Source organism: Lithobates pipiens, unplaced genomic scaffold (genome assembly GCF_037356315.1).
Source record: "Lithobates pipiens isolate NorthernLeopardFrog02 unplaced genomic scaffold, aLitPip1_a1.2 Scaffold_13, whole genome shotgun sequence".
Classification (NCBI taxonomy): Eukaryota; Metazoa; Chordata; class Amphibia; order Anura; family Ranidae; genus Lithobates; species Lithobates pipiens.
In genome coordinates this window covers 535,544,188-535,571,508 of record NW_027507718.1, presented here as the reverse complement: position 1 = coordinate 535,571,508, position 27,321 = coordinate 535,544,188, and the positions used below count along the sequence as shown (strand labels likewise).

At 45.7% G+C, this 27,321-nt stretch overlaps 1 protein-coding gene across 1 annotated transcript in view; it reads right to left on the bottom strand.

Annotated features, from left to right (window-relative positions):
- LOC143975966 (uncharacterized) overlaps positions 1–17,643 on the bottom strand; it is a 69,664-nt gene extending 52,021 nt beyond the window's left edge. The window contains 1 exon segment of the mRNA XM_077478494.1: positions 15,476–17,643. Within this exon segment, the coding sequence (XP_077334620.1) occupies positions 15,476–17,616 (2,141 nt within the window). The 5' untranslated portion in view covers positions 17,617–17,643.
- Between the last annotated feature and the right edge of the window lie 9,678 nt (positions 17,644–27,321).

Genomic DNA, 27,321 nt, shown 5'->3' with positions numbered 1-27,321 from the left:
GGGCCAAATCAATATTGAACCAATAATCTGAAAACAATAATCTCCCCTGTTCTGCCTAGTGACAGGACACTGATCCCTGTGATCGGGAGCGGTGATCAGTGTCATGTCACACAAAGCTCCTACCCCTGACAGTTGCAGCAAACCGGACTGCCGTATCCAGCGGGAGGGGGTCCGATCGGACCCCCCCACCCGCTGGAAGGCAGGCACGTACATGTACGTGCTTGTGCCTGTACATGCCATTGTGATGACGTACATTGGCAATACGGCGGTCCTTAAGTGGTTAAGGGGCACGGAGTGAATGAGAACCCCACTATAATCTGTGCTAGTCAGATTCAGTGCTGTATATATTTATATATAATGTGTGTTGTCTTATGCTGTTGGGACACAAACTGTTAGATGCTAATGTCATCAACTCCAGCCACCTGTCTGTTGTCTTGTATAATGCAAATGAGTCTAGTCTGGCTTGTAAGAGTATTCCACACATTGTTGTTTGTGCTACTTAACCCTGTGTTGATGGTTATGGTAATGTATATTGCATTGTTAGTGAGCTAGGAGCCGAAAAGTCTTATCTCTCAGTCAACTAGTCTGAGTGTTGATTTAGATAATTAGCTCAGGTTAATTCTCTTTCTGGCTACAGTTGTATTGTTAGAATAAATGATCAGGAGGGGGGACCTCCCCTTCTACTGTATTATAAATACTTGTCATTTTGGTTCTAATAAATCAGTCCTTGTTCAGCAGCTAAGCAAGTGTCGTCTTGTTTTGTGCTTGTGAGCGGTTGGAATATCTGATATCTATATCCAGGCTTGGAGGAAGTGCTATATGATGAAATCACTCAATCGGAGTGTGGTATTGGATCCATCACACTCTGTGTGTACATTGCACTATGCTCTGTGTATACATTGCTCTTTGCTCTGTGTGTACATTGCTGTATGCTCTGTGTATACATTGCTCTATACTCTGTGTGTACATTGCTCTATGCTCTGTGTATACATTGCTCTATACTCTGTATGTACATTGCCCTATGCTCTGTGTGTACCTTGTGCATGTGTGCTCTGTGTGTACCTTGTGCATGTGTGCTCTGTGTGTACCTTGTGCATGTGTGCTGTGTGTGTACATTGTGCATGCGTGCTCTGTGTGTACCTTGTGCATGCGTTCTCTGTGTGTACCTTGTGCATGTGTGCTCTGTGTGTACCTTGTGCATGTGTGATTTGTGTGTACATTGCTCTATGTTCTGTGTGTACATTGCTCTATGCTCTGTGTGTACATTGTTCTATGCTCTGTGTGTACATTGCTCTATGTTCTGTGTGTACATTGCCCTATGTTCCGTGTGTACATTGCTCTATACTCTGTGTGTACATTGCTCTATACTCTGTGTGTACATTGTCCTATGATCTGTGTGTACATTGCTCTATGTTCCGTGTGTACATTGCTCTATATTCTGTGTGTACATTGCACTATGCTCTGTGTATACATTGCTCTATACTCTGTGTGTACATTGCCCTATGCTCTGTGTGTACCTTGTGCATGTGTGCTCTGTGTGTACATTGCTCTATGCTCTGTGTGTACATTTCTCTATACTCTGTGTGTACATTGCTCTATGTTTCGTGTGTACATTGCTCTATGCTCTGTGTGTATGTTTCTCTATGTTCTGTGTATAGATTGTTCTATACTCTGTGTATACATTGCTCTATACTCTGTATGTACATTGCCCTATGCTCTGTGTGTACCTTGTGCATGTGTGCTCTGTGTGTACATTGCTCTATGCTCTGTGTGTACATTTCTCTATACTCTGTGTGTACATTGCTCTATGTTTCGTGTGTACATTGCTCTATGCTCTGTGTGTATGTTTCTCTATGTTCTGTGTATAGATTGTTCTATACTCTGTGTGTACATTGCTCTATGTTCCGTGTGTTCATTGCTCTATTCTCTGTGTGTACATTACTCTATGCTCTGTGTGTACATTGCTCTATGTTCCGTGTGTACATTGCTCTATTCTCTGTGTGTACATTGCTCTATGCTCTGTGTGTACATTGCTCTATGCTCTGTGTGTACATTGCTCTATGCTCTGTGTGTACATTGCTCTATACTCTGTGTGTACATTGCTCTATTCTCTGTGTGTACATTGCTCTATACTCTGTGTGTACATTGCTCTGTGATCTGTGTGTACATTGCTCTATACTCTGTGTGTACATTGCTCTGTGATCTGTGTGTACATTGCTCTATGTTCCGTGTGTACATTGCTCGGTACTCTTGCAGCTGTAATCGCAGCAAAAGGCGGCTCTACAAAGTATTAACGCAAGGGGGCCGAATCATTTTGCACGCCCCACTTTTCATTTTTTTATTAATTAAAAAAGTTTAAAAAATCCAATAGATTTCGTTCCACTTCACAATTGTGTCCCACTTGTTGGTGATTCTTCACAAAAAAATTTAAATTTTATATCTTTATGTTTGAAGCCTGAAATGTGGCAAAAGGTTGAAAAGTTCAAGGGGGGGGGTGAATACTTTCACAAGGCACTGTATGTAAATATTTCATTGCCACATTTCCAGCCAGCAGGTGGTTCTTTTTAGCATCCTTTTATGGCTAGTTTTATCTTTTTAGCTAAAAAAAATAAACTGGTTTACAGAGTTCAACAGCTCAAGTTGAGTACATACAGTCCAAGGGCCCAGGGGAGAGACTTATCATTCTCCCTACCTGCTCTTTTCAGACAGCCCTGTGAGTTCCAGAAAGACAGCCTGAAATAAAGCGTATTCAGTTGTTCTTACTATTTAGTAAACCCGCCATTTTGTATGACTCCGGTGTTCTGGGCGCACTTTGTGTCACATGTTTTTTTTTTGGAAAACAATGATCGCATAAACTGTAAAAACAAAAAAAAAAAGAAGATATAAATGTTTAAAATGTACAAACTTGTCTTTATGGTACCGAGTTCTCTTCAAATGTTACTTTATACTACATAAGACATACTTATCATCTTCTCTTCTTTGCAGCCCCGGCCGCTACAGGAAAAGAAAATGGCGGAAACGTCCCAGTAGAAGAACGAGCCCCTCAGTCCAAAAGATCTTCTGTCTTATGAGACCGGAAATATTTTCTTATTTTCTCCTGTTTTTTGGTAGGTTATTGATACATTCAAATATCATGCTAGACCTGGGTACTGTGAGGAATACTTTGAAATTTGTATAAAAAGATGACATGAAATATAATCCATATGTTTTCGCGGCCATTTTTTGTGCGCCCGATCATCAACCATTTTCCCATAGTTTCCGAACGGTCAGGCTACACCCGCGGCCATTTTTCGTGCGCCCGATCATCAACCATTTTCCCATAGTCATCCCTCGACTAGAATTCATATGGGAGGTTTCTTTGAGCTACACCCGCGGCCATTTTCCGTGTGTCTGAATACTATAGCGGTGATTTATCAACGGCTGCTACTAGATTTAACCACTTACAGACCGGACCATTTTGCTGGTCAAAGACCAGACCACTTTTTGCGATTCAGCACTGCGTCGCTTTAACTGACAATTGCACGGTCGTGGCGACGTGGCTCCCACACAAAATTGACGTCCTTTTTTTCCCACAAATAGAGCTTTCTTTTGGTGGTATTTGATCACCTCTGCGGTTTTTATTTTTTGTGCTATAAACAAAAATAGAGCGACAATTTTGAAAAAAACGCATTATTTTTTACTTTTTGTTATAATAAATATCCCCCAAAAATATATAAAAAAACATGTTTTTCCCTCAGTTTAGGCCGATACGTATTCTTCTACATATTTTTGGTAAAAAAAATTGCAATAAGCGATTATTGATTGGTTTGCGCAAAAGTTATAGCGTTTACAAAATAGGGGATAGTTTTATAGCATTTTTACTAATATTTTTTTATTATTTTTTTTTTTACTAGTAATGGCGGCGATCAGTGATTTTTATTGTGACTGTGACATTGTGGCGGACACATCGGACATTTTTGACACATTTTTTGGACCATTGTCATTTATACAGCAATCACTGCTATATAAATGCAGTGATTCCTGTGTAAATGACACTGGCAGTGAAGGGGTTAACCAGTGGGTGGCAGTGTAGGGGTTAAGTGTTCCTAGGGGTGTGTTACTAACTGTGGGGGGGTTGGGCTTTCATTTAGTGAACACTGATCTCTGCTCCAATCACATGGAGCAGAGATCAGCGTCACTAGTTGCTAGGCAGAATGGAGAAATGCTGTTTAAACGGCATTTCCTCCATTCAGCCGTCTCGTGAGATGATCGCGGGTATTCCCGCGGCGATCGAGTCCGCGGGTCCCATGACCGGACTCACGGGGGTCCAGAACAGCGATGCGCGCTCCCGATGGCAGGGCGGCATTGAAGATTGGACGTACATGTACGCCAATACGCCTGCCCGTGCCATTCTGCCAACGTACATCGCCGTGCGCTGGTCGGGAACCGGTTAAATTTAAGTTACCCTCGTATGTCTGAGGCCGCGTACACACGGGCGGACTGTTCGCCCAACTTTGTCCGCTGAACAGTGTTTAAGCGGACAGTCCGCTCGTGTGTGGGCGTTCAGCGGACAGTTTCAGCGGACAGTTGGACGGACAAGGTTTTTCGGAAATTCTGAAAAACTGTCCGCTGAAACCTTGTTTGAGCGGACAGTCCGCCCGTGTGTAGGCTTGTTCGCTCAACTTTTGAAATGGGAGTACTTTTCCCGCACGGAAAAGTCCGCCCATTTCGAGCGCGTGTACAGGTAGGCGGGGCCCGCGAAGGAGACGTCGCGGGCACCGCCGCCTGGTATGGACTTAAAGGGACACCCAACGCCGAAAAAAATCGGCGTGGGGGTTCCCCCAAAGTCCACAAAAGACCCTTGTCCGAGCACGCTACCCGGCCGGCCAGGAAAGGGGGGCGAGCGAGCGCGCCCCCCCCCTCCTGAGCCGTACCAGGCCGCGTGCCCTCAACATGGGGGGTGCCTTGGGGAAGGGGGGGCCGCGCGGCCCCCCCACCCCAAAGCACCTTGTCCCCATGTTGATGAGGACAAGGGCCTCTTCCCGACAACCCTGGCCGTTGGTTGTCGGGGTCTGCGGGCGGGGGGCTTATCGGAATCCGGGAGCCCCCTTTAAGAAGGGGGCCCCCGGATACCGGCCCCCCACCCTATGTGAATGAGTATGGGGTACAATGTACCCCTACCCATTCACCTGTGAAAAAAAGTACAAAAAAAACCACAACACAGAGATAAAATATTTTATTGCACAGCTCCGGGGGTCTTCCGTCTTCGGGGGTCTTCTCCGGACTCCTCCGCTATCTTCTTGTAGCTCTTTTGCTAGCGGAGGAGTCCGGCTTTCTTCCTCCCCGCCGCGGCCTCTTCTCCCGACTTCGGGGGTCTTGTCCCCCTCTTCGGTTCTTCTGCCAGGCCACCGCGCCTTCTTATAGCTCTTTTTGAGGCGGTGGCCCGGTCTTCTGTCGCCGCCGCCGTCTGTTCTTCTTGTTCTTCTTGTTCTTCTTCTTCTTCTTGTTCTTCTCCAGGAGATGTTGACACGTCGCTCTCTCCGGCCGGAATGCCAGAGCCGCTCTGTGCTCTCACTTATATAGTGCCAATGGGGCAGTGTCACATGGTATATGTCACATGGGTTGGTCACATGGTATATGTCACATGGTGACCCCGCCCCCTTACGATGTCATAGTCCCCATGTGACATATACCATGTGACCAACCCATGTGACATATACCATGTGACACTGCCCCATTACAAAGACTATTTAAACGTTCGTCCACCTCCTATGCATTAGTCCCTGATGAAGTCACGTGATCAATGACGATACGCGTAGGATTGGCCTAGGAGGATACCGGAAGTGACGTCCGGGGTACGAACGAGGAAGCCGTTCGTTGTTTGTTAGTGAAAAAAACGCTTGATTGTTACTGTATAAGTGTGAGTACCCAGGACTTAGTTCCTTTTTATAATAAAGTATTTGTGTGAACGTACTTCACTATTGGAGCACCCCTCTTTCTTTCTTGGGTCTGATTTGCGATCCCTTGCGGAATATCTGGAGGAAAAGGTTTTGGGGGCGCCCATACTACATTTAGGATATACACCGCAAAGTGTTGAAGTTCCCCTATACCTACTGAGGATATACACCCCATTTGAGGACACAACTGCTGCACTGGAGTATTTTGCTGTCTTACTGACAGCAGTGAGGTAAGGTACCCACTGCACTCAGTGTGTGAGCACCCACGTTTAAGGAGCTGAAAAATCACTGGTGGAATCATCCCGGGGTTGTTCATAGGATTCATTTCCTCACATAGCACAGCGTGGATTTATTTCATCTTCTGCATGAACTTTATGATTTAGCCTTTGTACACTTATTTAGAGACATTTTTTTATCACGTTTGCTGGACTACTATCTTTTGCATTTTGTGATAATAATTTTTTCATACACCGTTTTTTATATTTTTATTGTATATTTTTATATATACTCTTTTTTGCACATATTGCTGGCACTTGTATGCACTTTCATGGACTGACACAGATTTGTTTGATGTCACGATTTTGTTGATAATTTTAAGACTTGCGATTTTTTTTCTTGTCACTTTATCACGAGTATATAGATTATTTTAGCTTCTTCATTTTATGAATATTAGTAGGAAATAGCTTCAAGCACTGTATTATTCACTTGGTATTTATTCTAGAATTAATGGAATTTTTAATCGCATGAGCACATTTTCAAGATTTTATGCGATTATTTAGTGATTTTAATTTTAATCACATGAGTGCGTTTTCAAGATTTTATGAGATTATTTATTAATTGTGTTATTAGACTTAATTTATTTTATGTGGAGCGCAACACCATCTATTTACTATTTACTGTCACTTTGAGGGGAGGGTTTGCACCTCTGTCGGTGTTTTCTGCTGCAACCACACCAACCTGCTCTAACTTTACCACTATAGCGCGAGGATAACCTACCATTACTACTTTGACTTACTCTCCCATATATCCTTGCAGCCATAATGGAGGTATTTTCTTTTATGGAAAAAAGGAAAATTGATCTAGAACAAGTATTTAATAGCTCAGACTCCAATGTAATAAAAAATGGGGGTTTAGAGAGTCTGATGCGGAAGTTGGGCCACAATATGGAGAAAAAAGTGAGCCTATGGTGGGACATAACCACTTTTGAGCAGTACCAGAAAGACAGCATAGTGCCGAGAAGACTCAGATGGGATATTACACCAAACGATGGTTTGGTTGACCAGGAGTCGATTGATGAATGGTTTTCTTTCTTTAACACAAAAGGTTTAGAATTACTTATTTTCCTACTCAAAAGAAAACAGAGGAAATTAAAGAAAATAGACCAGACCATAGGAGAGATAAAAGGGGAACTGGAAACACATAAGGATAAGCCTGAGCTCACCTCACTCATGTCACAATTGAATAAAGACCTAGCCAAGAAGGACAAAGAAGTCCAGACTAGGAAAAGCAAGAAGTACACAAGGGATATCAATGATTTTAAAAATGATGATGTTTTTAAATGGCAGAGACAGAGAGGTAATTTGGATCCGATCTCTACATTCTCCACCCCAGAGAGAATTACACAACCTGGGAGTATCCAATACAGACCAGAGCAAAATGATCTACAAACTGGAAATCGGGTAGAACCATCTAGGGCCCCAAGGGGTAATGAGAGAGAAAATGACCACAACTACTCCACACCACAAAGAGCTGAGAGGAGACCGCCCTACTCAAACCAAACACCACATAATGGGGGTAAGAAGCCTTACTGGAAAAATAATAACCAGAGAAGGACACAGAATGGCAACTACAATAAGCCACCATATGACCTTAGGGATCAAAGGGAAAATAGGGGCCCACCCCAAGGAATGCAAGGCCAACGAGGAAGGACCCCCCCACATAATTATGGGACTGGTCATAGAGATAATTGGGGCACACCGCGCGATTACCCCTATCCCGATGGACGCTATCCAATACCTACAAACAATTATTATGCTCCCCTAAGGGACCATTATGAGGAAAATGGAGATGGGAGATCCCATGGCTACTACCAGGACCAGTATCAAAGCAGGCCTTTTTTAGGGAGGGGCACGGAGAATCACCCACCAAGACGCCTAAACGATCAATGGGATCAAAGAAGAAGTCCTGTAAGAAGAGAGGGAAGAGGTCCGGAAAAAGAATACAGGCAAAGAAGAGACTAAAAGGTGAGGGGATCTTCAACTTGAGTGGCCTCCCCCTGTCCCAAGAAGAGATTGGCGTACTAGATAAAGGTCTCAAATATGCCCCGACAAAGAATTTAGACAAATTTGAAACTTATGTAGGAATACAGAAGTATGTAAGGACCTTGAATATTAAAAAATACTTGGCTGGTAACCCGATTAAAAAGCGAATTCAGAATGAGGATCAAGATATCATACGGAGCGAATTAAGAAATAAATCAGTTTTTAACCCTTTGATTTCGAACAACAGACATATTGAAGTTTTTAAAAAAGTGGTTTTACAAGACTTGAAAGATTTAAGAATTAAGAAACTGGAGGAACCTAAACATATAAAGAGCGGCATCAGAAAACTAACAAAGAGGAAGGATATAGTTATCCGACCTGCTGACAAAGGGGGAGGGATTGTAATCCTCTCTAAAATACAGTATAAGAACAGTATGACAAAATTACTGTCAGACAGTGTTACCTATACTAAATTACCAAAAAACCCAGTGTTTAAATGTAGAAAGGAGCTGGAAAAGGTGGTGCATCTGGGATTAAAAAGAAACATCTTGACTAAAAAAGAAGCGAAGTATCTGATCCCCGAGGCATGTAGGACCCCGATTATTTACTCACTTCCCAAGATCCATAAGGATAAAGCAGACCCGCCCCCAAGACCCATAGTTAATGGGATCGACTCTTTAACCTCTAGAATGGGGGAATATATCGATAAATATCTTCAACCAGTAGTCAAACAAACAAAAGCGTACCTCAGAGACACCAAACAAGTATTACAAATTTTGGAAGGGCTACCAAAAGAGGAAGGCCCATGGATTATGGCATCTGCAGACGTTTCGTCACTATATACAATAATCCTACACCATCAAGCGTGTGAGGCAGTGAAGTGGGGCTTAAGGAAATACAGTACTTTGCCATGCGTACAGCGAAAATACTTAGTGAAATGTTTGGACTTTTGCCTCAAGAACAGCTATTTTTGGTATGATCGCGAGTATTACTACCAAAAAACTGGAGTTGCGATGGGAGCGAAGTTTGCGCCCAGTGTAGCTTGTCTTTATATGTCTCAATGGGAAGAGGATGCGATACTACCTGGCAAACCTGAAGAGTTAATATTATATAAGAGGTATATAGATGACATCCTCATACTCTGGAAAGGAGACATAGATAGCCTAACCTTATTCCTGGAGACACTGAATCGCAATGACAGAAATATTAAATTATCATGGGTAGTTAATAGCGAATCCATCTCTTTTCTTGATCTAGAAATATTGCAAGAAAATGAAACTCTACGCACAAGAACGCACTTTAAGAATGTGGACAAAAACAGTTATTTGCCAATCATGAGCTGCCACCACAAAAACTGGTTGTGCAATATTCCAAAAGGGCAGCTGATGCGATTGCGCAGAAATTGCACAAAAACGGAAGAATATCTGACACAAGCAGAGAAGATTGGTCATAGGTTCACAAATAAAGGATATAAAGACGAAGAAATTAGAAGGAAAATTTTAGAAGTTAGAAATATGGATCGCATGGAGATGATTAAAGACAAACAAATCCCTAAGCTGGAAGCAGGCAAAGTACCAATCGTTCTGAATTATAATGCCCAATATAAGAAAATAGAGGCAATTATTAAAAAGTACTGGTATATTTTACGCTCAGATGTGCATCTAAAAGACCTTCTACCCCAATTTCCCAAGTTCGTGTACAAAAGGGCACCAACATTGAGGGATAAGATCGTCCGGAATGTTCCTGACCCACCATACAATGGTGTGACCTTTTTCACAGGAAAGGGTTTTTTTCCATGCAAGCGGTGTTTCGCGTGTACAAAAACAAAACGCCCACCAGAAAAAAGATTCAAATTTAGCTCCACAAGCACTGGGAATTCCTACGATATTAAAGAGTTTATTTGTTGTAACACTGAAGGGGCCGTTTATGTCCTACAATGCAGTTGCGGCCTACAGTATGTAGGCCGCACCAAGAGACCGCTGAGGGTTCGCATAAAGGAACATATTAAAAATATAATTAATGGATTTGACAAACACAGTGTGTCAAAACATTTTCTAACACACCATAATAAGGATCCCACCCACCTCACATTTTGGGGGATCGAGCCCTACAGAAAGCATTGGAGGGGGGGGCATAAAGTGAGAACGCTCAGCCAGCTAGAATCTAAATGGATTTTTACCTTAGACACTTTCACACCTCAAGGACTCAACATAGAATTTGATCTTAACTGTTTTATCAGCGATTTTTAGGTAATTTTAGATATTTTATTATGAATTTGAATTTTATATATTTAAAGCATTATGACATACAACATCTTGCCTGTTACTGTACTCTACAATGATATACTGAAAGGGGTGTGTTTGGAACTCTGGACTTCATTTCCGGTACCCATCCCCCAAATCGCATATATATGCGTCCTTTTGATATCTTGATCATCGCTTAAAGTGTCGGGAGCAATTTTAATTTTATTTTATCTTAATATGAAAAATACTATGTCACACTATTCTAGATATTTTACTTATTAACCAGTACCAATATTTTAATTTATAGGAAAGATTTAGAGTCAATATGTTTTTTTACCAATTAAAGAATATCTAATAATTCGCACATTACCCTCCATCTCAAGCCATTTTTTATAATTTTATAATTTTTTATGAATTTTCTATTTCCTATTACAATACTAGTTCAATTTTAAGTTTAATTTTAAACCAGCTCACGAACGAACTGTGGTCCCGTCGTTCCAATAGCAAGCGAATGTGTTTACATTGCCACTGACATTAAGAATGCTATTAGGTAGATCCCGGGTTATTGTTTGAATAAACATAACCACCAAATGTCCCAATTAGGCTTGAAGCCAGGTAAGCGGACACAGATCTACCTAATACACGAATAGACTATTTCTGTATCTATAGAAAATACGACCGTGAAGCGCACAAGAACCGGTCGAGAAGGTAGTCTATCACAAAATGGCCGTCTAACTAGAGTCGTGCCTGCGAATAGTAGTAAATAGGATTGACTACAGGAAAATGGCCGCCCATTACAAAGACTATTTAAACGTTCGTCCACCTCCTATGCATTAGTCCCTGATGAAGTCACGTGATCAATGACGATACGCGTAGGATTGGCCTAGGAGGATACCGGAAGTGACGTCCGGGGTACGAACGAGGAAGCCGTTCGTTGTTTGTTAGTGAAAAAAACGCTTGATTGTTACTGTATAAGTGTGAGTACCCAGGACTTAGTTCCTTTTTATAATAAAGTATTTGTGTGAACGTACTTCACTATTGGAGCACCCCTCTTTCTTTCTTGGGTCTGATTTGCGATCCCTTGCGGAATATCTGGAGGAAAAGGTTTTGGGGGCGCCCATACTACATTTAGGATATACACCGCAAAGTGTTGAAGTTCCCCTATACCTACTGAGGATATACACCCCATTTGAGGACACAACTGCTGCACTGGAGTATTTTGCTGTCTTACTGACAGCAGTGAGGTAAGGTACCCACTGCACTCAGTGTGTGAGCACCCACGTTTAAGGAGCTGAAAAATCACTGGTGGAATCATCCCGGGGTTGTTCATAGGATTCATTTCCTCACATAGCACAGCGTGGATTTATTTCATCTTCTGCATGAACTTTATGATTTAGCCTTTGTACACTTATTTAGAGACATTTTTTTATCACGTTTGCTGGACTACTATCTTTTGCATTTTGTGATAATAATTTTTTCATACACCGTTTTTTATATTTTTATTGTATATTTTTATATATACTCTTTTTTGCACATATTGCTGGCACTTGTATGCACTTTCATGGACTGACACAGATTTGTTTGATGTCACGATTTTGTTGATAATTTTAAGACTTGCGATTTTTTTTCTTGTCACTTTATCACGAGTATATAGATTATTTTAGCTTCTTCATTTTATGAATATTAGTAGGAAATAGCTTCAAGCACTGTATTATTCACTTGGTATTTATTCTAGAATTAATGGAATTTTTAATCGCATGAGCACATTTTCAAGATTTTATGCGATTATTTAGTGATTTTAATTTTAATCACATGAGTGCGTTTTCAAGATTTTATGAGATTATTTATTAATTGTGTTATTAGACTTAATTTATTTTATGTGGAGCGCAACACCATCTATTTACTATTTACTATTATGTGTGTACATTGCTCTATGCTCTGTGTGTACATTGCTCTATGCTCTGTGTGTACATTGCTCTATGCTCTGTTTGTACATTGCTCTATGCTCTGTGTGTACATTGCTTTATCCTCTGTGTGTACATTGCTCTATACTCTGTGTATACATTGCTCTATATTCTGTGTGTACATTGCTCTATACTCTGTGTGTACATTGCTCTATACTCTGTGTGTACATTGCTCTATACTCTGTGTGTACATTGCTCTATATTCTGTGTGTACATTGCTCTATGCTCTGTGTGTATATTGCTCTATGCTCTGTGTGTATATTGCTCTATGCTCTGTGTGTATATTGCTCTATACTCTGTGTGTACATTGCTCTATGTTCTGTGTGTACATTGCTCTATACTCTGTGTGTACATTGCTCTATACTCTGTGTGTACATTGCTCTATACTCTGTGTGTACATTGCTCTATATTCTGTGTGTACATTGCTCTATGCTCTGTGTGTATATTGCTCTATGCTCTGTGTGTACATTGCTCTATACTCTGTGTGTACATTGCTCTATATTCTGTGTGTACATTGCTCTATGCTCTGTGTGTATATTGCTCTATGCTCTGTGTGTATATTGCTCTATGCTCTGTGTGTATATTGCTCTATGCTATGTGTGTACATTGCTCTATGCTCTGTGTGTACATTGCTCTATGCTCTGTGTGTACATTGCTCTATGCTCTGTGTGTACATTGCTCTATGCTCTGTGTGTACATTGCTCTATGCTCTGTGTGTACATTGCTCTATGCTCTGTGTGTACATTGCTCTAAGTTGCTCTAAGTTCTGTGTGTACATTGCTCTATGCTCTGTGTGTACAATGCTCTATCCTCTGTGTGTACATTGCTCTATACTCTGTGTGTACATTGCTCTATCCTCTGTGTGTACATTGCTCTGTGCTCTGTGTGTACATTGCTGTATGCTTTTCTCTATACTCTGTGTGTACATTGCTCTATGTTCTGTGTGTACATTGCTCTATACTCTGTTTGTACATTGCTCTATACTCTGTGCGTACATTGCTCTATGTTCCGTGTGTACATTGCTCTATGCTCTGTGTGTACATTGCTCTATGCTCTGTGTGTTCATTGCTCTATACTCTGTGTGTACATTGCTCTATGCTCTGTGTGTAATTGCTCTATCCTCTGTGTGTACATTGCTCTATACTCTGTGTGTACATTGCTCTGTGCTCTGTGTGTACATTGCTCTGTGCTCTGTGTGTACATTGCTCTGTGCTCTGTGTGTACATTGCTCTGTGCTCTGTGTGTACATTGCTCTAAGTTCTGTGTGTACATTGCAATTCATCATACAGTCACTGGTGTGAAGAATGTGTAACAACTAGAGGTGAGATGTGGAACTGCACCAACCTCTCTGGTCTTGCACAGTACTGCAGAGCTCTGCCTCCTTTTACCCTGTAACCATTAGGAGCTCAGGATGGAGGGGTGTTTCCTGTACATTCTGTAGGGGGATGTATACAATGTATATATTATATGTTTGGTATAGGTGTGATATAAGTGTGTCTTATTTGTTAGTAATAATACCGTTATTTCATGCTCCTGATTTTGCTTGATACCACCACACACCCTTCCTGACAATCTGTGTTCTGGATGAAGGGACCGCACCGTCCTCTCTGCTGTCTTCTCTTCCCAATAAACTTTTCTTTGTAAAATAACAGATTTTTATTAAAATGTTCTGCAGATTTTCATCAATAACACATAGAAGTATTGGGGATAGAGATGATGATCAGATTACACATGGAAATACTGAGATGGGAACGTCAACATTTTACAGATGGAATCATTCACTGAAGAATTTGTACAAGCAGCACATCATTCATTACAAGAGACATTCATTTCTGTTATCTCTGAACACCTTATCAGCTTGTCCCACCTCCAGACCCCCAAATCCCTCATTGTAGAAGAAGGAGACCAACTGTCTCTATGTTCCCCAACAAGACCTTCCAAGGACCCCGAGAACAACAATTTCCTCTAATAACATCTTTCTGTAAAGTCCTTCTAGACAGAGAACCTGTTATTATATAAAGAACCTAACATTAGCATATAAGCACTTAGTCATGTCATCTCATCATTAGTAAATCATGTGATCCCTCCCATCATTCTATCTATATCCAATCATTAATCAATATTCCCATATACAGAGTCAAGGATTTCCACCTTCTGAGACTGTATACCCCTCCCCGTCACCTGTCCACAATCCCCGCCCCCTCTACATCATATCCAATATGAACAAGGCTAGCGCTGGCTGTATTCATAGTGATAATCATCACAGCCAATCACATTAAGGGGAGGAGCAATCACAGATCCATGGATTGGTCATGTAAAGGAACCTGTGAGGACAGAAATGTGGGAATTCTCATTGTGGATATTAAAGTGTGTGTCTAGACAAATCCTATTGTTCTAGATTTGGATGGAGTGGGGGAGGATTAGAACCCCTGTCAAGTTTGTACTGCTATCCGGGGCTCCATCAGAGAGATTTCCCCTCACTTCCTGTCCTGGTGACAATATTTTATCAGACAGGAAATGAAGGGAAATCTACAACAGGGACACAGACAGAAATAAAGATCTGACAGGGGTTGTAATCCTCCCCATCTCTACTAAAGAAAATGATTTCTATATCTGTTTGTGTTATTGTTGGAGAGTTCCCCTCACTTCCTGTCTGGTGTTGTCATTGACACAGGAAGTGAGGGAAGAGCCCTGGATCTCAGTAAAAACCTAAAAGAGGTTCTAACCCTCCCCCACTCCATCCAATTTTTTTTGCTATAGATACACAGTGATGGTGGAGACCCCGGGGCCGTCATCCTGATCCTGGCTACACTATGTAGTGTGTCACTGACCCAGGACAAGCATGCAGCCAGTGAAGGCTGAACAATCTGACCTCCTGCATGCTTGTTCCTGGTCAGTGACACACTAGGTAGTGAAGTGAGGTTTAGGATGAAGATGACGGCCCCGGAACCTGCAGCTTTATAAATAAATCCCTCATGTTTCCTGTCCTCTGCTTCCTCCTATTGGATGAGTATTCCACCAATCACCAATCAGATCATCCACCTTGTGATGTCTCTGGGCAGATCTCTCACTCCTGATCCCCCCCACATATCTTTATACAACCTACCCCTCCCCCTACCCCTACACATACCCCAGCATGGAGGGGGTCAGTGAAGGTGGTGGTGAAGGTGTGGAGATGTCGGATCGGGTCACACAGATCATAAAAGGAGATCCGCCCGGCCTCATAATCCAGATCTATCCCGACTCTCCCACTGGGGACACCGCCGGGTAATGGGGTCTTATTACTGTCATGTATCACTGAGAGATGATTACCCAACAACCCCTCCAAACTCCAGGACTTCTTATTACATCCAATCAGTGACTGACGTCCTCTCCTCTCTATACTGGGGTAACACATCCCGACTATCCAGTCCCATGACCCCCCGACATCCACTTCCCAGTAATGTCTCCCTGAGGAGAACCTCTGACTGCTCATCACCTGATAATCCTCAAACCTCTCTGGTGTTTCTGGGAGATTCTGAGGTGATGTGAAGGATGCAGTTTTCCTGTCATATGATATATGTAGATTATTACCAGCTGTCCTCACATCCAGTAATATGTCTGTAACCCCCGACACCCCCGATGTTTGCTGTACAGCCCCAATATTTAGTCCTCCAGCCTGGAGGTGTGAGTGTTGTATGGTGGGGGAGGGTTGGGCAGGTCCCCTGGATGGTTGTATGGTGGGGGAGGGTTGGGGAGGTCCCCTGGATGGTTGTATGGTGGGGGAGGGTTGGGGAGGTCCCCTGGATGGTTGTATGGTGGGGGAGGGTTGGGGTGGTCCCCTGGATGGTTGTATGGTGGGGGAGGGTTGGGGTGGTCCCCTGGATGGTTGTATGGTGGGGGAGGGTTGGGGAGGTCCCCTGGATGGTTGTATGGTGGGGGAGGGTTGGGGGGGTCTCCTGGATGGTTGTATGGTGGGGGAGGGTTGGGGTGGTCCCCTGGATGGTTGTATGGTGGGGGAGGGTTGGGGTGGTCCCCTGGATGGTTGTATGGTGGGGGAGGGTTGGGGAGGTCCCCTGGATGGTTGTATGGTGGGGGAGGGTTGGGGAGGTCCCCTGAATGGTTCAGCATTGATGTGACCTTCACCCTTTGTAGTAGAATGTGGATAGACATGTGTGCCTGGACATTTCTCTACATTTACCCCAGACATGATATCAGATAAACCTGTGTGTTATGTGTGTGAGATTCCCCCCACATCCAGACCCCCCCCATCATGGAGGAGTTTATCATGTCTCTCTCTGTCCTCATCATCTCCATCCTCAGTATCACACAAGTCACCTGTGTCTGATTCCTGTAGGACAGTCAGTGGATCCATCACGTTACACAGCTCCTCAATGTGACGCAACTTCCTGGACAGCTCCTCCTTCTTTATCTCCAGATCCTGGACCAGATCATTGATTATCCCGGAGATCCGCTCTGCCTGCCCGGAGATTTCCCTCAGGACTCTCTTCTCCAGGTCTTCCAGACGTCTCCTGAGGTCTCTGAACAGGACAGTGACTCTCTCTGTCTCATCATCTGCTTCTCCTTGTACTTTCCTCCCGTGTTCCTGCAGACTCTGGACTCTTTTCTCCATCTCCTCTCTCTCTGTCATCAGTTTCTGCAGAACATTCCTCAGTTTCTTCTTCTTCATCTCAGAGGCCTCATCCAGAGATTCCTTCTTATGGTTGATGTGATCTCCAATCAGACAACAAGACATACAGATACAGGTCTCATCCTCAGTGCAGTAATACTCCAGGATCTTCTTATGGACGGAGCATTTCCTGTTCTCCAGGGAAGTGGTGGGGTCACATAAGACGTGTTCTGGTGACTTGCTGTGGACTCTCAGGTGATTGTCACACAGAGAAGCTTCACACAGCAGACAGGATATGACAGCAGGTACAGGAGTGTGAATACAGTAAGTACAGAAGACCCCGGACTCCTCCTGATCCGGATGGGTGGACAGGAAATTCTCCACTATGTTCCGTAGTGTTATGTTCCTGTGCAGTGCAGGCCGACCCTGGAACTCTTCTCTGCATTCAGGACAGGAATAACCTCCAGACCCCTCCTGTGTATCCCACACACGACCAATACAGTCCCGGCAGAAGTTATGTCCACATTTCAGGGTTACAGGATCTGTATAAATGTTCAGGCAGACGGAACATTCCAGCTCCTTCCTCAGATCTGCAGACGCCATCGCTGAGAGCGGAAGAGAGAATGACAGTGCAATGGTGAAAGTCCTTGACACTCATTAACCAGTGTGACCAATTTGGTACATTCCGTCTCAGGGCGAGGCTGAGATTTATTCTTATATGGAAGAACACAGATAATACATGGGAGGATTCCTGACAATAATCTCACTATCTGGGGAAAATAAATGTAGTACTAATCCCCGAAGGAGCTGCTGAATTGTTCTGGGTTTACCGATTACCTCCTGCAGCTCGTACTCATTGTCCTTGTCTAGGGGTTCCCAGGGTTTTATACTCGTTGTCCTTGTCTAGGGGTTCCCAGGGTTTTGTACTCGTTGTCCTTGTCTAGGGGTTCCCAGGGTTTCGTACTTGTTGTCCTTGTCTAGGGGTTCCTAGGGTTTTGTACTCGTTGTCCTTGTATAGGGGTTCCCAGGGTTTCGTACTCGTTGTCCTTGTCTAGGGGTTCCCAGGGTTTCATACTCGTTGTCCTTGTCTAGGGGTTCCCGGGGTTTCCTACTCATTGTCTTTGTCTAGGGGTTCCCATGGTTTCCTACTCGTTGTCCTTGTCTAGGGGTTCCCAGGGTTTCCTACTCGTTTTCCTTGTCTGGGGTTCCCAGGGTTTCATACTCGTTGTCCTTGTCTAGGGGTTCCCAGGGTTTTGTACTCGTTGTCCTTGTCTAGGGGTTCCCAGGGTTTCGTACTCGTTGTCCTTGTCCAGGGGTTCCCAGGGTTTTGTACTCGTTGTCCTTGTCTAGGGGTTCCCAGAGTTTCCTTCTCGTTGTCTTTGTCTAGGGGTTCCCAGGGTTTTCGTACTCGTTGTCCTTGTCTAGGGGTTCCCAGGGTTTCGTACTCGTTGTCCTTGTCTAGGGGTTCCCAGGGTTTCGTACTCGTTGTCCTTGTCTAGGGGTTCCCAGGGTTTCGTACTCGTTGTCCTTGTCTAGGGGTTCCCAGAGTTTCCTTCTCGTTGTCTTTGTCTAGGGGTTCCCAGGGTTTTCGTACTCGTTGTCCTTGTCTACGGGTTCCCAGGGTTTCGTACTCATTGTCCTTGTCCAGGGGTTCCCAGGATTTCGTACTCGTTGCCCTTGTCTAGGGGTTCCCAGGTAGTGATGGCCGAACAGTTCGCCCGGCGGTCGTTTCGCGGTGATTTTCGGCTGTTCGCGGTCCGCCAGTTCGGCGGACTATTGGCGTTGTTCGCCCCGGCGGACTTCCGTGTTTTTACTGTGTAAAAGAACTTTGACCTATGATGACACATCCATCGTGGGGTACAGGACAGCCAATTGAGACATGACAGCACATGGACACTTGGACATTCCCCCTAACTTATAAATACACCCGATCCGGCGGCCATTTTACATTCTTTCTTCTGTCACTATAGGGAAAGGTTGCTGTTTGGAGCAGGGACAGATAAATCGCTAGCTATTTGGTACACAAAAGTTCTTTTCAGGACTGGTATAGGTGTTAGGTGTATATAGGTTTGCTGTACTACTGATTGTTGAAGCAGCCTGAGTGTCTTTTGTCAGTTTAGAGAAAGGAACAGAGCGCTGTGTCTGCTGCTATTTTAGGGACAGCCAGATTAGTCATCATCATCATCATCATCATCATTAGCTGTTACTATCAGGTCCACAAAAGAGCTATTCCAGTAACCACTGATTGTTCCAGTCTCCTCTGTTTTGCCAGTTTGTATAGGGACAGGCAAGAAGCAGTGTGTCAGGCAGTGAGGGTCAGTTTAAACAGTTGCTGTTACTATTAGTTCCACAAAGGTTCTTTTCAGGACTGGTATCAGTGGTATGGTAATAGGCTTGTACACGTATAATATTCTTTCTTCCAAATATAGAAAGAATATTATACTTGACTAGTGATGGACGAACGTTTCGCCCGGCGGTCGTTTCGCGGCGAATTTCCGACTTTCGCGGTCCGCACGTTCGAACGCCTTTTTCCGTCGTTCGCCGCGGCGGACTTACGTGTTTAATGTATACAAGAACTTTAACCTTTCGTGACACGTTTATCATGTGATACAGGACAGCCAATTGAGACATGACAGCACATGGACACTTGGACATTCCCCCTAACCTATAAATACACCCGATCCGGCGGCCATTTTACATTCTTTCTTCTGTCACTATAGGGAAAGGTTGCTGTGTGGAGTAGGGAGAGATAAACCACTAGCTATTTGGTACACAAAAGTTCTTTTCAGGACTGGTATAGGTGTTAGGTGTTTATAGGTTTGCTGTGCTGCTGATTCTTGCAGCAGCCTGAGTGTCTTTTGTCAGTTTAGAGAAAGGGAAAGGACGGTGTGTGCTACAGGGACAGCCAGATTAGTCGTCATCATCATCATCATCATCATCATCATTAGCTGTTACTATCAGGTCCACAAAAGAGCTGTTCCAGTAACCACTAATCGTTCCAGCCTACTCTTTTTTGCCAATTTGTATAGGGACAGGAAGGAAGCAGTGTTGTCAGGCAGTGAGGGTAATTTTAAAGACTTGCTGTTACTATTAGTTCCACAAAGGTTCTTTTCAGGACTGGTATCAGTGGTATGGTAATAGGCTTGTACACGTATAATATTCTTTCTTCCAAATATAGAAAGAATATTAGACTTGACTGCTGCCCTTCTGCTGCAGTCTGCTAATCATTCACAACTCACTTGTTCCACAAAGCTCTTTATCAGGACTGGTAACTTGGTCTGTGTAGGGTGCTACGGTACATAGGCTTGAGTGCGGTACAGTCTGCTGTTCTGTAAGGACCGCTATCGGTCCACAATAGATAGGGTTGACGTGCACCACTGCTGACCGCTGCCCTATACTGCAGCAGTCCTTCAGCGGTATAGGGACTGACGTACAGTCTGCTAAACATTAATACACAACCTGCTTGGTCCACAAAAGTTTTTATAAGGACTGGTAACTTGGTCTAGGGTGCTACGGTACATAGGCTTGAGTGCGGTACAGTCTGCTGTTCTGTAAGGACCGCTATCGGTCCACAATAGATAGGGTTGACGTGCACCACTGCTGACCGCTGCCCTATACTGCAGCAGTCCTTCATCGGTATAGGGACTAAGAGTTTTGTCACAGGGTCATTTAAAAAATGACAGGCAGAGGAAGAGGCAGGCCCTTCCGCAGGGGTGGTAGGGGTAGGGCAGGAGCAACAGCCTTGTGCCAAAGTGGGAAGTTGCAGAAGGTGCATTCAATTACTTTAAAGGACGCACCAGACTTGGTTGAGTGGCTCACTCAGCCTTACTCTTCTGCACCCTCCTCATCCTCTCCATCTGCACCCTCTTCTTCACTCTCTGCTATGTACACCCCCAAAGACACTACCGCCAACAACACCACCACATACCTTCCGCTTGAGTCACAGGAATTATTTTCCGATCCATATCAAGAGGACATTTCTGATGCACAGCCACTCTTGGTATTGGATCAGGAAGAGGAGGCCGCAACAACCGCCACTCAGCAGTCTGACGACAGTACCCAGATCAGCCCAAGGAGGAGGTTGGTCCCCGGTGTTGCTGCCTACTCCGAGATCTCTACTTATAGCGGTGGGGAAGGTGACGTTGATGATGACGTGTCTAGTGATGTCACGTGGGTGCCCACAAGAGAGGAAGAGGAGGGGAGTTCAGAGGGAGATATGGACCAGCAGATAGGGAGGAGAAGCAGGAATAACTTACATTGCACAGGAGGGACAAAGCAGACTGCAAATGTATCAGGAGCGAGTCATCGACCATGTACGGTCACATCTGGCGCTCCCAGGACACCGGCACATGGCTCCGCAGTGTGGGCTTTTTTTAACGTGTCCGCTGCTGACAATAGCGTTGCCATCTGCAATCTTTGCAGTCAACGCATTAGTCGCGGTAAGCCCAACACTCACCTAGGGATGACCGCCTTAAGAAGGCACATGGGTAGCCATCACCGAGCCGAGTGGGAGCAACGGAACACACAAAGCCACACTGCAGGCTCTCACCGTCCAGCCTCGTCTTCTACTTCTCCTTCTCCTCTCTCCTCACAATTGTCCTCCACTCCACCTTCCATCACGCCAAGCTCACGTTTTTCTACAAAAAGGCAGGCTTCCGTGGGCCTAATGTTCGAGCGTAAAAAAATGATGACGCCGGATAACCCTCTTGCCCAACGGTTGACGGCTGGCTTGTCAGAACTCATAGCCCGCCAACTACTGCCATATAAACTGATGGACTCGGAGGCCTTTCGCAAATTTGTGGCCATTGGAACACCACAATGGAAGGTCCCAGGAAGGAAGTATTTCTCAGAGAAGGGCATCCCAGAGCTATATGGCCATGTTCAGCGGCAAGTGAATGTATCTCTGGCACACAGTGTCGGTGCCAAGATACATCTGACCACAGACACGTGGTCTGGCAAACACGGGCAGGGAAGGTATATCACTTTTCTGCCCACTGGGTGAACCTTCTGACGGCCGTCAAGCATGTAACCCGTGGCACCCGTGTAGATTTGGTTTTACCGCCACGGATTGCATGCAGGCCTGACTCTTCTTCTCCTCCTCCTCCTCCTACTCCATCCTCCTCCCTCTCCTCCTCAGCTGCCTCCTCCTTTTCTGCTGGTAGCGTCTCTTCCGCTGCACTGCCCAAGCTCCCCAGAACCTATTCCACATGCCAGGTGAGACGTTGCCATGCCGTGCTGCGTCTGTTGTGCCTGGAAGCCAAGAGCCACACTGGCCCGGCACTCCTTTCAGCTTTGCGTTCACAGGCAGATCAGTGGCTAACACCGCTCAATTTGACAGTTGGTAAAGTGGTGTGTGACAATGGTGCCAATCTGCTTAGCGCATTGAAACAGGGCAAAATCACGCACGTGCCATGCATGGCACACGTCTTAAACTTGGTCGTGCAGCGATTCCTTGTCAAATACCCTGGGGTCCAGGACATCTTGCGGCAGGCAAGGAAAATCTCGGCCCATTTCAGAAGATCTTACACGGCCATGGCTCGCCTTGCTGACATTCAGCGGCGATACAATCTGCCGGTCAGACGTCTTATTTGCGATTGCCCGACGCGATGGAACTCAACCTTCCATATGCTTGATAGGCTGCTCCAGCAGAAACGTGCAGTTAACGTCTACCTGTATGAACTCTGCGGCAGAAACGGTTCTGGGGAGCTGGGTTTTTTTTCACCGCGCCAGTGGCTGCTCATGTGCGACGCATGCAGACTTCTGCGGCCATTTGAGGAGATCACCAAACTGGTCAGTCGCAGCCATGGCGCCAGCAGTGACATGGTACCTTATGCCTTCTTTATGGAGCGTGCATTGCGTCGTGTCATTGATCAGGCTGTGGAGGAGCAGGAGCTGGTAGATGAGGAAGTCGCAATGCTGGATGAATTCCCAGGGGGGGCTAATCTATCTGAGACAAGTCAACAACAGGAGTCTGAAGAGGAGTCAGAGGAGGATGGTGCCGGGGCGGATGAGCAGGAGCAAGAAGAGCATGCTTTAAACCTTTCTGGGATCCCTGTTGTGCGTGGATGGGGAGAGGAGAGTGAAGAGGACGACATTATCCTGGATGATGAGCAGGAGTCAGGCCACCACACTGCTTCCACTTTAGTGCAAATGGGGGCCTTCATGCTCCAGTGTTTTAATAGGGACCCCCGTATAAAAAGCATAAGGGTCAAGGACCAGTACTGGGTGGCAACGTACTTAGACCCCCGGTACAAACACAAAATGACGGAAATGTTACCGCCGTCACAGAGGGCTGTCAGAATGGAGCACTTCCAGGCCTTGCTTCGAGAAATGCTGCATTCTGCTTTTGCGTGCGCTGGCAGAGGAGCAATTCCCACTCCCAGAGAAGGATTTGCGGGTACCAATCCAACAGCGCCTGCAAGAAGAGGCCGGTTTGAAGATGTGTTGGTGACTTCGGATATGAGGTCATTCTTTCAGCTGACCCATCGACAGGTGTCATCCAGATCCAGCATCAGGGAACGCCTAGACCGTCAGGTGTCCGACTACATTGGGTTAATGGCCGATGTGGATGCTCTGAGGAGTGATGAACCCCTGGACTACTGGGTGGGCAGGCTTGACCTCTGGCCAGAGCTTGCCCAATTTGCAATCGAACTGTTGTCTTGCCCCTCATCCAGTGTCCTGTCCGAAAGGACGTTCAGCGCAGCAGGGGGGATCGTGACCGATAAGCGTACTCGCCTAACTCACGACAGTGTTAACTACCTCACATTTCTAAAAATGAATGAGGCATGGATCTCGGAGGAATTCAACACATGTGACCAGTAGACCATGTATATGTCTATAAACTATTTTTTTAATCAAGCACACAGACCTTCTTTCTTCATTTGGCTCACTTCCTTGTCCCAAAAAAGCACACCGTACTATATGCCCCTACCCTCCTCTTTGAAGAGGTTGAGCGGTGTCATATTTCTACTGGGCTTCTTATAATGAGGGGATCACACCATCCCTGTGCTGTGCTGACTTCCTCCTGGGGGTTCTTATTATGAGGGGATCACACCATCCCTGTGCTGTGCTGAGTTTCTCCTGGGCCTGCTTATTATGAGGGGATCACACCATCCCTGTGCTGTGCTGACTTACTCCTGGGGTTCTTATTATGAGGGGATCACACCATCCCTGTGCTGTGCTGAGTTTCTCCTGGGCCTGCTTATTATGAGGGGATCACACCATCCCTGTGCTGTGCTGAGTTTCTCCTGGGCCTGCTTATTATGAGGGGATCACACCATCCCTGTGCTGTGCTGACTTACTCCTGGGGGTTCTTATTATGAGGGGATCACACCATCCCTGTGCTGTGCTGAGTTTCTCCTGGGCCTGCTTATTACGAGGGGATCACACCATCCCTGTGCTGTGCTGAGTTTCTCCTGGGCCTGCTTATTATGAGGGGATCACACCATCCCTGTGCTGTGCTGACTTACTCCTGGGTGTTCTTATTATGAGGGGATCACACCATCCCTGTGCTGTGCTGACTTCCTCCTGGGGGTTCTTATTATGAGGGGATCACACCATCCCTGTGCTGTGCTGAGTTTCTCCTGGGGGTTCTTATTATGAGGGGATCACACCATCCCTGTGCTGTGCTGACTTCCTCCTGGGGCTGCTTACGGTGCTGCTGTCAGTGCTGTATATTATGGTGCTGGTGTGAGTGCTTAATGTCACGCTGCTGATGTCAGTGCTCTCTGTCACGGTGCTGCTGTCAGTGCTGTATATCACGGTGCTGATGTCAGTGCTGTATGTCACGCTTCTGATGTCAGTGCTCTCTGTCACGGTGCTGCTGTCAGTGCTGTATATCACGGTGCTGATGTCAGTGCTGTATGTCACGCTTCTGATGTCAGTGCTCTCTATCATGGTGCTGCTGTCAGTGCTGTATATCACGGTGCTGATGTCAGTGCTGTATGTCACGCTTCTGATGTCAGTGCTCTCTATCACGGTGCTGCTGTCAGTGCTGTATATCACGGTGCTGATGTCAGTGCTGTATGTCACGCTTCTGATGTCAGTGCTCTCTATCACGGTGCTGCTGTCAGTGCTGTATATCACGGTGCTGATGTCAGTGCTGTATGTCACAATTCTGATGTCAGTGCTCTCTATCACGGTGTTGCTGTCAGTGCTGTATATCACGGTGCTGGTGTTAGTGCTTTATGTCATGCTGCTGATGTCAGTGCTCTCTATCACGGTGCTGTTGTCAGATGCCTCTATCACGGTGCATGTGTCATTGCTGTATGTCACGCTGCTGGTGATCATCTCCTGCACCCTCTTCTTTGCCTACACTGGTCCCTGACCTTCCCTCTCCTCCATTGCCTTCATGCGCTCCACAGTCCTGAATTGTCAGAACAATTTCCCATATAAAAAAAGAATGCTTGTAGTTGTCGATCCCAAATTCACCTCATACATGTATTAAGTCATTGGCCATGTGGTGGGACTATGTTTGCCCAGCTAATAATTATCTTGTGGCTGCAAATTTGACCTAAAAGTTTGCGAAGTTCGCCTCCCATTGAAGTCAATGGGGCCCGCCGCGAACGTTCGGTTTCGCGAACGATCGGCCTCGTTCGCGGTCCGCATTCGCGAAACGTCCCGTCGGAAGTTCGTCCATCACTATTCCCAGGGTTTCATACTGGTTGTCCTTGTCTAGGGGTTCCCAGGGTTTCATACTCGTTGTCCTTGTCTAGGGGTTCCCAGGGTTTCATACTGGTTGTCCTTGTCTAGGGGTTCCCAGGGTTTCATACTCGTTGTCCTTGTCTAGGGGTTCCCAGGGTTTCATACTCCTTGTCCTTGTCTAGGGGTTCCCAGGGTTTCGTACTCGTTGTCCTTGTCTAGGGGTTCCCAGGGTTTCGTACTCGTTGTCCTTGTCTAGGGGTTCCCAGGGTTTCGTACTCGTTGTCCTTGTCTAGGGGTTCCCAGGGTTTCGTACTCGTTGTCCTTGTCTAGGGGTTCTCAGGGTTTCGTACTCGTTGTCCTTGTCTAGGGGTTCCCAGGGTTTCGTACTCGTTGTCCTTGTCTAGGGGTTCCCAGGGTTTCGTACTCGTTGTCCTTGTCTAGGGGTTCCCAGGGTTTCGTACTCGTTGTCCTTGTCTAGAGGTTCCCAGGATTTCGTACTCGTTGTCCTTGTCTAGAGGTTCCCAGGGTTTCGTACTCGTTGTCCTTGTCTAGAGGTTCCCAGGGTTTCGTACTCGTTGTCCTGGTCTAGGGGTTCCCAGGGTTTCGTACTCGTTGTCCTTGTCTAGGGGTTCCCAGGGTTTCGTACTAGTTGTCCTTGTCTAGAGGTTCCCAGGGTTTCGTACTCGTTGTCCTTGTCTAGAGGTTCCCAGGGTTTCACACTAGTTGTCCTTGTCTAGGGGTTCCCAGGGTTTCGTACTCGTTGTCCTTGTCTAGGGGTTCCCGGGGTTTCGTACTCGTTGTCCTTGTCTAGGGGTTCCCAGGGTTTCGTACTCGTTGTCCTTGTCTAGGGGTTCCCAGGGTTTCATACTCGTTGTCCTTGTCTAGGGGTTCCCAGGGTTTCATACTCATTGTCCTTGTCTAGGGATTCCCAGGGTTTCATACTCGTTGTCCTTGTCTAGGGGTTCCCAGGGTTTCATACTCCTTGTCCTTGTCTAGGGGTTCCCAGGGTTGCGTACTCGTTATCCTTGTCTAGGGGTTCCCAGGGTTTCATACTCGTTTTCCTTATCTAGGGGTTCCCAGGGTTTCGTACTCGTTGTCCTTGTCTAGGGGTTCCCAGGGTTTCGTACTCATTGTCCTTGTCTAGGGGTTCCCAGGGTTTCGTACTCATTGTCCTTGTCCAGGGGTTCCCAGGGTTTCGTACTCGTTGTCCTTGTCTAGGGGTTCCCAGGTTTTCGTACTCGTTGTCCTTGTCTAGGGGTTCCCAGGGTTTCGTACTCGTTGTCCTTGTCTAGGGGTTCCCAGGGTTTCGTACTCATTGTCCTTGTCTAGGGGTTCCCAGGGTTTCGTACTCGTTGTCCTTGTCTAGGGGTTCCCAGGGTTTCGTACTCGTTGTCCTTGTCTAGGGGTTCCCAGGGTTTCGTACTCGTTGTCCTTGTCTAGGGGTTCCCAGGGTTTCGTACTCGTTGTCCTTGTCTAGGGGTTCCCAGGGTTTCGTACTCGTTGTCCTTGTCTAGGGGTTCTCAGGGTTTCGTACTCGTTGTCCTTGTCTAGGGGTTCCCAGGGTTTCATACTCATTGTCCTTGTCTAGGGGTTCCCAGGGTTTCGTACTCATTGTCCTTGTCTAGGGGTTCCCAGGGTTTCGTACTCGTTGTCCTTGTCTAGAGG